This window comes from Streptopelia decaocto (genome assembly GCF_964273445.1).
Source record: "Streptopelia decaocto genome assembly, chromosome: 1".
NCBI classification, from domain to species: domain Eukaryota; kingdom Metazoa; phylum Chordata; class Aves; order Columbiformes; family Columbidae; genus Streptopelia; species Streptopelia decaocto.
In genome coordinates, this window is record NC_138663.1 from 51,812,575 (window position 1) to 51,828,457 (window position 15,883).

General features: G+C 36.9%; 1 protein-coding gene across 1 annotated transcript in view; it reads left to right on the top strand.

Moving 5' to 3' along the window:
- The window catches only part of PPFIA2 (PTPRF interacting protein alpha 2), a 319,033-nt gene that overhangs the window by 193,032 nt on the left and 110,118 nt on the right, over window positions 1-15,883 (top strand). Inside the window, exon 4 of the mRNA XM_082043663.1 lies at window positions 8,691-8,792. Coding sequence (XP_081899789.1) covers window positions 8,691-8,792 — 102 coding nt within the window. The remainder of the gene's footprint in view (window positions 1-8,690; window positions 8,793-15,883) is intronic.

Below are 15,883 nucleotides of genomic sequence, written 5' to 3' on the forward strand. Positions count from 1 at the left end.
TTTTAAAGCTTTTGTGAACTCACATCTGTTATCCTAATCTGAAGAGTCTCACAGAACATGGGAAATTTTAGGTAAAAACATAAAAATTTGCTGTCAGTTTTATCATGCACTTTTTCCCTTGTTCTTCTATTATTACTGTAAGTGTGAAACCTATCTTTGTTTTGACAGATCAATACGCACTGGGTGGATATCATTCTTTAGAAAGCATAAATTTCAGTGATCAGTATACAACAGATAATACAGAGCACTAACTCAAAATTATTTAAAAATAGAGGAAGTGGGAAAACATTGTTAAAACAGCAGATTGCGTACTTTATTCAGCAGTTTTCCATTACAGAGAATTTGACTGTGATAAAACCAGGAATGCCAACTGGGCACTTTTTAGCTGGAGTCATGTAAAATTTACATTTTTACATGACAATTTTGCAGGGTGATTTGGGAAATAATGGAACACGGATTTGAGCTTGGCTGTTTGGTACTGATTAAAGAGTTATACTTAGGTCATTGCTTATAACCGTAAGCTACTTTTTAGCAGTGATTCTAAAATCATGTGAATTACATTCATATTATTGCCATAGTTTCAAGTGGAAACTCTCATGGCAGATTTGTACCCATGTCTTCTGTGTGTAGTGTCAGATCTCTTCCTGAAGTAATCCTGTGTGAGAAACCCATTGACAAAAATTGAGCCTTTGACATAATACTCGTTTTGCTGGAGAGATTCACTTTGGTTTCAAAAATCTATGGGAATTTATATGGCAAGTATGTCCTATAGCAGGAAAATTAGGCATATTCCATCACAAGTCATGAAAGTGTTACATTCTTCCCATTATCTTTAAATTTATCTAGAAGTACTATCACATGGACTAACATTTAAGCAGATAACATTTAAAATTTCTCTTTTGGTGACTTTTGAAATACACTTTTGAATACTTTTGGTACTCTTGTTCTTCTAAAAAATCATGAAAGTAACATGATACAGCTGTTGAATTTAGATGACTTTTATATAAAAGTCAGGTTACATATGCTGCAAAACTAAACACAATATGTATATCCACATTGTTCAATATGTGCAATGGCCTTAATCAGATATATCTGTTATTCTTTTTCGGTCTTTCAGAAGCAAGTTTTTTTGTTGTGATGGTTTTTTGGTTGGTTGGGGGGTTTTGTTTGTTTTGGGGTTTTGTTTGTTTGTTTGTTTTGTTTTATGGTTGGTTGGTTGGGTTTTCTGTCTTTTTTTTTTAAGGTACTAAAATAGAATTTGAGGTATTTTCTTTTTGCTCAAAAAAAAAAAAAAGAAAAAACAATTATATTTCTTTGAATTTGGGACCACAGTCATAATGATAAATAATTCATTCATGATACTAGGTCATCCACAGAGAGATTACACTTGTTTGAGAGTATTTCTTCTCCTCAGAAAGAGATGGGTGAATAAGTAAATATTGGCAAGACTAAGTTCAAAATCTGATGCAGATTCAATGGAGTATTTAAAGAAGGAATTATCTCTTGATGGAAAGCTCTGTAGCAGTTCTCCATTTGTCCACTTTTCTGTTCAGTGAATGGATTTGGATTATTAATTCTGGTAGATGGTAACATGGGCTCTGAGCCTGTGAAGAGTCTTCTTTTTTTCCAAGAAGCATTGACTGTGTGCTTATGTTGGGTAAGTGCCTACTGTTACAGTTTAATGCAAGGCGGCAATAAACCATGGCAGACACTCCCTGTTATCCCCTTTACCTCCGGCCATCCTTCCTTTAGATCGGAAAGATGGTAAGAAAGATAAGGGGAAAGGAAGAGAGACTTAGACTTCAAGTTGGAGAGTTTTCAAGGGGTTTTACTAATGCTACTAATAAATAGAGAATATATACAAAATATACAAAACCAATCTCAAGTGCTCGATGTGGAGTTGGCGTCACTCCAGCAGCAGAGCTGGGTGTGCGGAGCTGGCGGCTCCAGCAGGTGCAGCTCAGGCCCCTGGAAGTCATGGGCGGGACTTCACAGCAAACTGGAACCTGTTCGCAGGGATGCAGGGCCTGAGGCCTGTAGATCACAGGCAGACAGGCAGGGTCCTCTCTATATGCCGGCCATGGTCGAAGAGAGCTTGACCCTCGTGATCACCCTCTTATATAGGGGATATGATGATTATGGGATGGAATACTTCCTTTGGTCATTTCTAGTCACCTCTTCCATCCACCCCTCCTCAAACACGCCCTTCTCACAATGGAACGTGGGAAAACTTATCAATCTTTCTTCACTACCATAGCAATAAATCTAAACATGAGCTTCTTCAGCATTCCGTGGGTCTCTTATCAGCACCGAGTACAGCATCCTAGGAAAAATATGCAGGCTAAAACTCAGAAAAGTACAGCCACCTAGAAGAACTTAGCTGAAAGAAAAATCACTAAAAAAGAACCAGTCTTGTTTTTAACAAAACCAGGACACCTACATATTTCAAAATTTCAGTGCCCACACTTCTGAAAAAAAAAAAATATATGTATAGAGTGTGTGTACTCAAAAGACCACTGTGTTACCCAACTAATTCTGTTACATAACAGAAATGTCATCCTCTTCATTTTTCTCTATGATTTAACGAACACTCACATTGTCATATTTAATCAGACTTTTAATCACACTGTCCACATTTTAGATGTCATGCAGACCAATTAATAACCCAAACCAGCGTTGGTAATTCCTTGATATTTTGAACCTTGTTTAGTGGCTGTTTAAGAGCCACTAAAATCATACATGAATAAAAGCACCTCATTCCCTGTCTGTGACAGCATGGTACAAGTCAAACAAAGTAACACATAGTTAGATTAGAGATTCAGTACTTCAATATGATGTGGTCCACTCACATCATATTTATTATATCATTTACTACTCGTGGCCAACTTCTTGAAGGGATCAAAAAAAAAAAAGCACACTTCATAAAAATGGGGAAAAGGGAGACTGAATCAATTATTTTGCTTACATTTATATAGAATAGAATAGAATAGAATAGAATAGAATAGAATAGAATAGAATAGAATAGAATAGAATAGAATAGAATAGAATAGAATAGAATAGGATAGGATAGGATAGGATAGGATAGGATAGGATAGGATAGGATAGAATAGAATAGAATAGAATAGAATAGAATAGAATAGAATAGAATAGAATAGAATAGAATAGAATAGAATAGAATAGAATAGAATCATTTCTGTTGGAACAGACCCTCGGGATCATCGAGTCCAACCATAATGTAACCTAACTCTAGCTCTAAACCATGTCCCTAAGTACCTCAGCTAAATGTCTTTTAAACACCTCCAGGGATTGTGACTCCGCCACTTCCCTGGGCAGCCTGTTCCAATGCCTGACAACTCTTTCCATGAAGAGATTTTTTCCTAATATCTAATCTAAGCCTCCCCTGGCACAACTTGAGGCCATTTCCTCTTGTCCTATCACTTGCTACTTGGGAGAAGAGACCAACACCCTCCATGCTACAACCTCCTTTCACGTAGCTGTAGACAGCGATGTCTCCCCTCAGCCTCCTTTTCTCCAGTCTAAACAGCCCCAGTTCCCTCAGCTGCTCCTCATCAGACTTGTGCTCCAGACCCCTCAGCAGTTTCATCGCCTTCTCTGCACTCTCTCTAGTACCTCAATGTTCTTCTCATGATGAGGGGCCCAAAACTGAACACAGGATTCAAGGTGGGGCCTCACCAGTACAGTGGCACAATCACTTCTCTAGTCCTGCTGGCCACACTATTCCTGATTTGTGGAGAACTACAGAAAACTCTCAATTCAAACAGCATGATAGTGCAAACTGATCTGATAATTTTTTAAAGAGATTAATTCAGTGACTACTGTATAGCTTTCAAAGTGCAGCTTTTATATGCATGAAGAGAACACAGTTTTAGTCCTGAGAACCAAACATATTTCCCATTTTTACCTGGGTCCTGTTACAATATGTCAGGGCACGTGTTTTCCAACCTAAAACTTGTGTGGAAAGGGGCTCTCATTTTGAGCAGAAATGTAGAAATAAACATTTCAGAAGACTGGCACCAAACCCACGTGATTAAATCTTGCATTCAACCTAATCTAAAATCAAGGACTATTATTATGGCTCTTCTGTAGTAAGAAGATAAACAGTGATTTGCATTCAGAATTTTGTAGTGTTTTGTCTTTTTAATAGGAATCAACAAGGTTGAAATCTGTGTGCTGGTAATGGCAAAGTTGCTAAAATAAATCCATGTTCACTTAAAAGGCATGGACAATTTCCAATATTATTTCCAAAGAAAAGAATAATAAGAAAGAAGGTACAGTTTGGGGGTTTTTTTACAAAATTGGATCGTATGAAAACATAATAAATGAAAGATTGAAACTCCAAGGAAAATGTAGTAGATAAGTATTTCCTATGTTAAATGAGTTTTATCTAAATTTGTAGGAAAGCAAATAATTTGGCATAGCTTGTGTTGAATGTAAAATAAAAATGATAAAGCCTTACCATTCTTTCTCCATGCAGAGATTAGTTCCCTCATTCATTCCTGAAATGAACTGTGGTTCAAAGATGGAAAATACAGAGGATATTTTAAACTAAATCTCCCCAGTGTCTCTGAATCTGAATTTTGTGTGGTTTGAGGGTTTTTTTGGGTCTGACAAAATTTCTCTTTTCTTTCAGTAGGGTGGGCTTTGGTTGGTTGGTTGGTTGGTTGGTTGTTTTGGGTTTTGTTTGTTTGTTTGAGATTTTTTTTTTGGGGGGGGGCAGATTCTGCAAGGCTGTTTGTATTTTCATTCCATTTCAGCTCACTCAGTACTGAACTGTGTGCACAGCTGAGCATTGAGGCTATGAGGTCTCATAATTTCTGTGGCATACCCTCAGCTTGGAGACTAGTTATGTATGATTTCTGCATATTAGGTCACAAAAAAATAAACCTCACAGGCCTTTCCTGGGAACAATAAGCAAAGAAAGCAGCAGTTGTTACAGCAGTCCCTAGAGGCAGAGATTGAATGACCAGCGAGCTGTGCTGTCCCTCCCCTGCACAGTCCTGCTGCCAATACATCTGGCAGTGCTGCCCGCCTGTCCCCAGGGCCTCTGCTCCCCGGGCCCCTCCAGCCTCTGCTCCAACTGCATCTCAGCTGCTTCACCAGGGGAAGACCTTGACTGTTTTTGTTTGTTTGTTTGTTTTTTTAAGTTTGTAATGCCTAGCAGTCCTTTCGGCAGCTACAAATTTCTGGTGAATTTGTTTTCAGGGCTTCAGCCTTCTCTTCAAAGGCAAACATGGGATACATGAAGAGCTGTCATTTTGAGTCAGCTGTTTTTCAGTCAGACTGAGTGTTATAGCTCAAGTCTTAAGAAAAAAAAAGAGAAACAGCAGCTAAGATAGGCTCTGAGATAATGTTTATTCAGATGGCATCTTTTCTTTCTTGGGCTATCATGAAAAACGCTTGTTAGTATCCTGATGTTATAGTATAACATAAAAACAGTGCAATCAACTGAATAATTTTCATATAGTTTTAATTCACTTCAGTTCTCAATTGACTTTATAGCCACACAACTTCTACATAAGCTTTAAGAGTGCAGTTGTGCCTGTCAAACCGTATTAATTATGCAACAGCTACTACCTTAGGGGCTTCCAAAGTATGACTGACCATGCAAGATTTCTGCTGCAAACAATAATTCCAGATGACAGTATTCCTTTGATCCCTGTATATGTAGGAGGGAATTGCACGAGCGTAGGTCATTATCATCACATGTCATTTATTACATAACTGGATTAAAAAAAACATATGGTTTGCTTTGCTTCCAACCTGTGGGAGAAACACATTCCCTGGAGCATTCCTTTGTCATATCTCAGGGACACCTTGGATGAAAAGGGTATATTTGAAATTAATTTTTACTTGTAGTTTTGGAAGCATAAGTTGAAAAATGAGTTGTTACGAGGTTTAATCTAGTTATTAATTCATCAAAGCAGATGTGACAGAAATGATAATTTGTAAAGCTCTAAGGCAAACTCAGTTTTACTTTGGGACTTTCCCTGTAAAAGGCTTATGATACAGACACCAAGAAAAAAAAAAACAAACAACTCTGTCATCATTCAGTTCAGAGACAGCCAAAGATCTTGGTGACCGAGCAGTCTCTGGTACTTCAGATGAAGAAAGTTGGCCACTTTAGCTTCAGAGCTATGAAGAGGTGACTGCCTGTTGTAAATGCTGGTACTGCAGAGAGCACAGAGGAATTTCAGAAAGCAGCAGGAACAAAATCATGTTATCAGACTACTTGGCCTTACTGTAGTTAAGAACTGGAATTGTAAATCACCAGATGATGCTTGTTATCCTTTTCACCACCTGTCACCCATCCGGTTGCCCAAGCATATGCCAAAATGTCTATTTTAGTTCCAACTGAAACAATACAAAGAAATGAGAAAATGTAAATAACAATGGCATACTACATAGTTTACACAGCAAGTTTATTCTGAGAGATTCTGAAAATATTATAGACACTTATCTGTGCTTACAAACTCTATGTTAGTAACAGGAGTTCCACCCATAGCGCTGTAAAGTGTCTCTTAGAGGAATATGAAGAAAGAAATATATATATGTGTGTGATTTTGTGCTTCCTAATTCTGATTTAACCTGTCTTGAGGTTGCTGGCTTTCTATTAAACATGATATTTTCATTTGATATGTAGCATTAGTTATAACCTTAAGGACAGGAGTTTTTTAAATAAAAATCTGGACAACATAACGCTGCTGGACTGGCAGTTTCTGAATCCTAGAGTAAGACCTACATGCAGAAGTTTTAATGATACTTTTGAAAAGTGAGAGAGGAGTTTTTAAATGTAAATCTCATTTTCAAAGCTAAGTTAAGGGCTTTAACATCAAAGTATGCTGCATAGCCTTATAAGTTCTTGACTACAAGCGTGTGAAATGAAAACACTGATTAGGAGGTATGACACAAAACATCACTACATCGTTCATGTGATTAATAGCTGATCTAAACCAAAATCTACTGAGGATATTAGAACAACACTTTCCTTACTACCGTATGATTTGCATGGAGATTTACTGTGCATCCAGTTTCAGCTGCTGAAAAATTAAAACAAAAAAGAAAAAAATGCACAGCTTATTTACACATTGTTGGAATATCGCTTGAAATCTATTTGAATACTTTTTAATATGTTATTAATGGTACCATAGACCATTAACTGTTTAGAACCTTGATGGAAACAGAACGAGCCTAGGAATAGCTACTGAACTTCCGTCATCACACTTTAGTTCAGATAAAAGCTGCTTTCAGCAAGTCAAGGGGAAGCAGCAAACCAAGCCCTTTTGAGATCATTGTTAGCTTTTGTCTTGAATAAGTAGATTTAGACTCAGCTTCATCCTACTGGCTGATAAGATAAACCACCTGGACATGTTTTTTTCTTAAACCGCTTTCTTTGGGGGCAGGAGGAAGGCATTAGGAATGACTTCAGTTTAACACCAGGTGCTTGTGGGTGCTCTTAAGCATTGACTATTTTGATCAAACTAAAATTAACTTAATATTTAAAAATATTTATATATCTTTGTTAAGCAGTGATGCTGTTCGTCAAGACATTTTCCCAACACATGATCACAAATTTTAAAGGCTTTTCATCCTTTGTATGTTTTTGTGAGACATGTAGCATTTTCTTTCTGTAAAGGATAATATGAACCACCATAGTTTAGAATATGTTGTGCCTGTCAAAAATAAACACATATGCAGTGAAACCTTTTCATTATTGAAATGAATGACAAACCTGTGTCTGCCCTTTGTATAGAAAAAAAAATGCTTATTGTTGAAGAATAATGGCAATGCTAACATCAAGACATTTCAATAGGAATTTTGGCAACTAAAAGATGTGGTTTTCAGAAAACCTATTAGTTGTATGTGTAAAACTTATAATTGGGAGCAACTTAAAATCCAGTTTCATTTTATGTTGTTATTTCATAGGAAACTCATTTTAGACTAACAAACACGAATATTGTTCTGACTCATCACAGCCTTCATTATAATGCCCAAATGCATTTTTTATAGTTCAATTCATATATAGAGTAAAAATGAAGGGTTGTGGTGTTTTGTTTGGTTTGCTTTGGTTTGTGTTTTTGTTTTTTTTCCCCACAACACATATATTACTTATGTTAATCTGATATTAGACGGATTTTATCAGTGAATACCTTAACTTTTTTCTCTCATACCATATTGCAACAGCTGCTTTACAGGGAGGCAACAACACCTACCAAGTAGATGAGTTTCTTAGGGATATGGTTTAGAGGTGGACTGGGCAGTGTTAATGGTTGTCCCTGAAGATTTTAAAGGGAATTTCCAACCAAAGCGATTCTGTGATTCTATGTTGAGTTGAACCTCATTATGTGTGAAACGTGGTGTCTCTGTTGCTATGAAATAGGCCACTTCTGTTCTTCTTCTGGTGTGGTTCTGGTAGCTTATGTATGGAGGATGTTGCCACCATCTTGAACCTACTTTTGTTTCGAAGCTTAAATCAGTGTTTCTCATAGGTGTTTTTTATTAGATATGCCTAAACTTTACATGGTTTTGATAGATGCTGATGGTTACATATGCTATTTTAGTTTTGATGATTTCTTAATATTATTTCAATTCTTAAAGTCTAGAATGGATATGTATTTGATTATTCTTGTGTTTACATCTTGAGTAACTTCATATATAATTTTCTTCCACAGGAATTTGCTGCACTGACAAAAGAATTAAATGCATGCAGGGAACAGCTGCTTGAAAAAGAGGAGGAGATTTCAGAACTAAAAGCTGAAAGAAACAACACAAGAGTAAGTATACAGCAGACCTTTTCTGGATAACATGTATATGTAAAGCAGGAAGAATATACTTGTATATAAACTTAGATATTAATTTGTATAAATAAACAACAAAATTCCAGCCTTTTAACAAGTATATGAGACTTGCAAGGTTCTAAGTAGCAGCACGTATCTACCATGCTATAGTCCTGGAGGAAATAAGTGTCTGCGTTTGCAAGATATATTACAAAACCAGCAGATTTTGTATATAGCATGGTAAGTTAATTCAGTTTAAATGCTTTCTAAAGCAAGGGACTCATGCAGCTTTCCAGGCCCCAGGATCTGCCTAAGTGGCCTGCACGTATCCTTATCTCTTATCAAGGTAAAAGGCAAGGTTATAACAGACCCAGCTTTCCCTTGTGCCTTGGATTTGATCTGAATAAGGATAAGATGAAGGCTGCCACACATATCACAGTCAGTCTGTTGTTTAGTCTAGATGCAGCCATGTGACCCTTGAAGTAAATGTCATTTGTCATACAGCTGAGTGAGGACAAGATTTCAGCCTTAAATTTACTATCTTATAATTCAGTCAGAAAATTTTATTGTGTCTGGGAACAAGAATATGTGATAGCACCCTCTGAAAATTCTCAGAATAAAATAATTTGCATGCAAATGTCTGGGTAAGACAGAAAAGGCAGAATTGAGCAATAAATGGAAGATGGGAGCAGAGGAGCCTTTATGGGGTGTGGAAAAGTATGAGAAAAGAGATGGAGTAGTCCCAGATCAAACAGAAGTCAGGCTGGTAATGAACATACGGAATAGATCTCAGAGAGGCTGAACACCAAGAATGTATTGAAGAATGAAAAGTATTGAAGATGAGAAGATTTAGGCTATGAAAAAATATGGGAAAAGGAGGAGATGTTACAGTAAACAAGAGGGGAAGATATAGTCCAAGTATTAATGTGGAAGGAGAGAGAAAAAATTTGGGGACATGCCTTACCAAACCTCTAGGATTTTCATTAATAAATTATCACCCTATCATGTCACACATACATTCTTGCCAGGATGTAAGCTGTCATATACTACATTAGTTGCCGGAATTTGCTGTACAAGTCATGCTGTCTTTTATAGGCTCATATCTGCTTCTTTTATAGGGAAAAACCAGCATTTTATATACAAAGCTGTTGTCATCATAATACAGTCTTAATGACGTTAGTTTGGAGATTTCTAGCAACTTTCATTGAAAAGGCATCGCCTATAAAGTGCACTTTGCAAACTGAGATTTATACTGTTATTAACGCAAAACAGCATGAATATTTTGTAAGAGAAAGTTGCTCCAAAAACTTTCTGTTAATTAAATACAGATTCTGATAAAAGAATAGTGTGTGGAGGACCGCTGATACACTTTTGCAATGAGGAAATTAAATGTCTTTCCTTAGATATAAAGTTAGTCCAGCTTCTTTCTTTGATCCCACTTGTGTTTACACTTAGCCCAGCTCTAGCTTGACTGTGCTAGCGAGGCTTACCTGCCCTCCCAGGACACGCTCATGTAGAACCACACATACTGGAACTACTGACTACAACAACTTTTGTCCCAAGTAGCACTTTCTACTACGTTTAAATAAAGATGCTGAGTTCCAAATGCTCAGATTGCTGTTTATGAATTTTTTAATCCAACCTTTTATTTCCCTGGGGTAACAGTATAAAGATACTGTTTGAAGTACCTACTGCTTCAAACTGGAGATCAACAAGAAGAAGTAGAAGTGCCAACTCTGTCAGGTTCTGGCTACATTTCAATTATGCCTCACCGGCAGATTTTCTTTATTCTAGACACACACCTATGCGTTTGTTTATTTCTTGGCAACAGCCTCATACAGTTTTTGCCAATTTCCACCAGAATAAACAAAAAAAAATCCATTGAAAATGACAACACACATCCTGATTTGCTGCTCTATGCCAAGCTGCACTGGCAGACCCTGACAGTAACATGTATTAGAGAAACACCACAATGGAATTATCTTATTTGGGGCCCATGCACTCCAGGCCTCAGCCAAAATACCAGAGTTTAATTTTTACCCCAATACATAATCAAATTCATACTTAATCCTTCTAGCACCATTCTTAAGCAAAGCTTCCTAGTGACATCTTGAATATATTTTTTTACTGCATACTGTGATTCAATTATTCTGACATATTACAGTAGAAACTTGTCAATAACTTTGTACTTTCTTCAAGTAGAAACAAGTCAAGAACTTAGTTGGCAACTTTATCAATACAAAAGGCAAAATAGAAAATGCAGGAGCATATGTGTATGTATTGATTGGTGTGGCATTGCTGACAGGAAGACAAACGGGTTCTCTCTGGAAAATCATTGCATGGGACTTTGTAAACATATACAAAAATATCCTAATAGAAACTGTTCCAGTCTCAATCTGTATTCTTTAAAAGTCAAAAAATTTGTAGAATTAACTTATTAAATCAGAATATGATTATGAGGAAATTTGGGCTATGGTTTGACAGCTGAAACAAAGAATCCGTTACAATACTGGTATGGATTAATCTGATGATGTTTTTTTCACTACAACAAAAAACCAGACACATACATATGCTTTTTGTATAGAGCTTGAAATGTTTCTTAAATTGGTCTGAAATATTTTAGTTCAAGTGGTTTTAGAAACAAAAATTAAGCCTATATTCATGAATGAAACAGCAGTAGCAAAGACAGTGTCATTGCCTTTCTTTTACTTAATACCTCAGGAGCTCAACCATTTATTAAAGTGAACAAGGCTGACTTAGATTTCCTTTTATTCATATTTCATTTTCTCAATTCCTTAGTGAATGGTTTATGAAATATCTTCAATTATGTGTCTCATAATACCCACAGATAAGAAATTAACCCTATATTTTATTATTAAATTTCCCTTTTATTGTGTTGGAAAACTCTAAGAACATATTTCAAAGTATGGGTTTAACTCCTTTATTTAGCTGATTTTCTTAGAGGTCCTTTTAGCCACATCATTTTGATAGGTGCTGAAACTCAATCGGGCACTCATTTTCTTTTTAAAAATGATAACATGAGTTCTTATATTCTGAAAGCTCTATACACATAAAAATAAGTGTAACTGTTTCCCAAAGTTCTGTAAAGGCAAAAGCATTATTTCACGAATGAAAATGACAGTAATTTTCATTATTTTTGCCTCAATATTATGATCTATCTTCTAGACTCAAGTATTTCTTCTTTCAAAATAAGAACTTCTGTCAGAGAAAACAGGGTGACAATAGGTAGTAAATGTAATATATAGTAATTCAATACCTATATTCTCAGACACTGTATAATCTAATAGTTATTATATTTATATTCATTATTCTCTTAAAAGCCCTTTTCTTCATTTCTATTACTTTCTATCATTATCCTGATTATTACATTTTCTTTTCTACTTTTGCTTCCTATATATGGGTTTCCATTAAGGTTTTAGGCTGCCAGTATTTTCATTCCTGTCTTGGATGTACGGAAGGACAGACATTGGACAAATGCTGTAGTTAGGCTGTAACTTTCTTCTTTCAAAGAAAGATTTTCACCAGCGATTTACCATTATAATGATTTGAGGTCACCCTAGATGATCACAGGTGCAAATTTCCACCACTGCAGAACAATGATGAAGAAAATTCCTGGTTTTGTGACTGGGTTTAGAAATAATCTTCAGCTCCATGTCTGCTTATTTTACTTATCTTCTTTGCTTGCACCAGAGATGATGATTGACTGAACAATGTTCGTTCTCAATATAGATTGAAAGGAAATTCAATTTTGCCTGTGCTTGTGAAAATATTAATCTGCACCACAAAAGTGAATTGCCTTCTAACTGGGTTGCCCCATTCCTCTAAGGAATCCCTTAAGCTAAAACTGTCTCATTTTAGTAAATCCCTTATATTTTATATTGTCCCCTGTATTCCATTATTTATACCTCTTCTTTTCTCTCCATCACCCTCTCCTGATACTTCAGTTTCTCAATTTGTTATCCTGCTGTGAACAAACAGGTTTGTTGAAAACAAAGTTAAGATAAAATATTTTGTATTGATTAAAATCCAAGTCCTGTAGTAATACAAACTCTACTGAGTCACATTAAGTTCAACTTACTGAGTCATCATTCCTGAAAAAGAATGTTTTAACTTTTTTCATTTTCCATAGGCAAATCAGTGTCCATGTAGTAAAGACGGTATAGTATCATATAGGTAGGTGACAAGCTACACTGATGTAGTTTATATCATTAAATTTAACCATGCATTTTAGAGAAATCAACCTCTTCCATAAGTGCTTTGGAAGTGATTCGACAAATAGAGGAATCTGGGTATATTCTAACAATTTTCTCTAGTTTTCATTAGCATTTTAAAGATGCTTCATTCACTCACAATATATGCACTAGAGCATTTTTTAGTCCTTAAATAATTATTTTGAAACATTCTGTAAGTCCAGAGCTCCAGAGGCCTTCGTCCCATTCAGCTAATTATCAGCACAGCATCTTGAGCATCCTAGAATTTGCCTAGCATAAGAGTAAAATTAATTTGTCAGATTATTCCATAATTCATTGTCAAGCTTATGGTTTCCAGTAGGAAAAGCACAGCAATGATGCGTGGGTGATTCTGTCCTGCCTGCTGCCCTTGATCTTCGTCTTCTTTTCTCTGCAAGTTGCCTGTCCCTCTGAGTGCTCGACAACTGTAGCAGCTTGACACAATGTGAGGGAGCAGAAAATGCTCAGCAGCCCATGGTCTTTATTAATGCCAGAGTTTAATTGCAACATACTAAAACCCCCAAAGCTGTTTCTAGCAATTATTTTGTAGTTCAAGTGAACTACCAGTATTATGACCATGTTATGTGGTGTTCTCACAAATATTTGGAATAGTAATTATTGAACTCTATAGGGGGACAAGACCTCAGCATGCCCACATACCCACAAGATATTGCAATTTACTTCAGTCATTAAACTTAGACATTGCTTGGACACACCGTTATCTTCAATGTCACTTTTATATGTTTATATGTCCTTTCTCCCATCATTGTAGCAATGGGACACTTCGTAGCTCTGACAGTGTAGTAACATTTGCTGTTCTCAGAGAAGTAGGGAAGATCTCTTACTCCTTTTTTTTACTTTTTTCTTTTTTTTTTTAAATATAATTGTAGCTGGGGCACAGATAGATAAAATAGCAGTATCATTTTAGCAGAGCAGGGGGAAAGGATTTGCCATCAGGTGTTCAGTCACAGTCAGGTTTCTAACCCTTGGGTTATACTTCCCTTTCAGCACAGCTGGGGCTAATGCGGCACTTGGAGATCTGGTTAATATAATAATGCTCTCTGCTCAGCTGGATTTGCTTTAAGCAGCGCTCACAGAATTTTAGAGAAATAGAGTTGACTTTTGTTGAAAAGTAAAAATAAGAAATTTTTTCGTGCCAGAAACCTATGTCAGCATGCCATCTTGAGAACACTTAGGGCTGACAGTAGAGAAAGTTCCAGTGTTAGGAGTTAGTTTCTGGAGAAATGTACTGCTGCAAACTGCCTAGCTTGAATGAAACAGAACAGGAAGAAAAAGCATGAAATGTTCAGAACTAGTGAAGTAATTCTCCATGAGTATTTTGACACTTAGCTAGACATCAGCTCATCTGTCTTTATACAGTAAACAACACAATATTTTGTGCTTGATATATTTAACGACTACGAAATCTATGCAGGTATTGAAATACGGCTTTGTTACCTCTAAAATTGTAATTCTAATCTAAAGGCAAAATTGACTTTCATCTATATTAGATGGATGACTTTCATTAGGGTTAGTTTCATGTAGTATACATGTTTTGATCATGGCAGTAACTTAACCTAAAGTTAAATGTTATCTGTTGCTGTACAAAGGTCTAAGGTGCTGCTCTGTTCATCCCACATAGTAACCTCGTTCATGTTCAACCCATTAGAAATTCTGAGTTCCCACCACCCTGCCCTCTTCTTGTACTTGGAACCTTATTTAACTTTTTTCCCCTCTTCATCACTCTTTTCTATCTTCATTCTTCCTTCTCTTAACAGGATTCTTGTCTTCTGTCCATGCTGACTTCAAATTCCCTCTTGAGATTGTCTGTCTACACCAGTTCAAAATGGGGTGCTGGATATATATTCTTTTTTTTTTTTTTTTTTTTTCCCATGTTCCTTATTTATCTGTGTGCTATAGGTTATTCATAATTCCTTCTATCATTAAAGTATTTTCTATGCCAATAATTTTGTGTCACCATCACTTTTCCTCTCTCCTAAACCAGATTTTCTTATCTTCCCTTCCAACTAAGACTTGTACACAGACTCTCAGAATTCTCCTTTCAAGAGAGCAGTGTAGGGGAAAGGGACCTGGGGGTCCTGGTGGACAACAGGATGACCATGAGCCAGCACTGTGCCCTTGTGGCCAGGAAGGCCAATGGCATCCTGGAGTGTATTAGAAGGGGGTTGGTTAGTAGGTCAAGAGAGGTTCTCCTTCCCCTCTACTCTGCCCTGGTGAGACCGCACCTGGAATATTGTGTCCAGCTCTGGGCCCCTCAGTTCCAGAAGGACAGGGAACTGCTGGAGAGAGTCCAGCACAGGGCAACAAAGATGATTAAGGGAGTGGAGCATCTCCCTTGTGAGGAAAGGCTGAGGGAGCTGGGTCTCTTTAGCCTGGAGGAGACTGAGGGGTGACCTCATTAATGTTTACAGATATATAAAGGGTGAGTGTCACGAGGATGGAGCCAGGCTCTTCTCGGTGACAACCAATAATAGGACAAGGGGTAATGGGTACAAGCTGGAACACAAAAGGTTCCGCTTAAATTTGAGAAGAAACTTCTTCTCAGTGAGGGTACCAGAGCACTGGAACAGGCTGCCCAGGGAGGTTGTGGAGTCTCCTACTCTGGAGACATTCAAAATCCACCTGGACACATTCCTGTGTAACCTCATCTGTGTTCCTGCTCCGGCAGGGGGATTGGACTAGATGATCTCTTGAGGTCCCTTCCAATCCCTAACATTCTGTGATTCTGTGATTCTGTGAGATGGGGCAGAGAGTAGGCCGCAGCAACAGAAATCAACTATTGACTTGCTTTCCTCCAGCTATCTTCTAAATAACTAG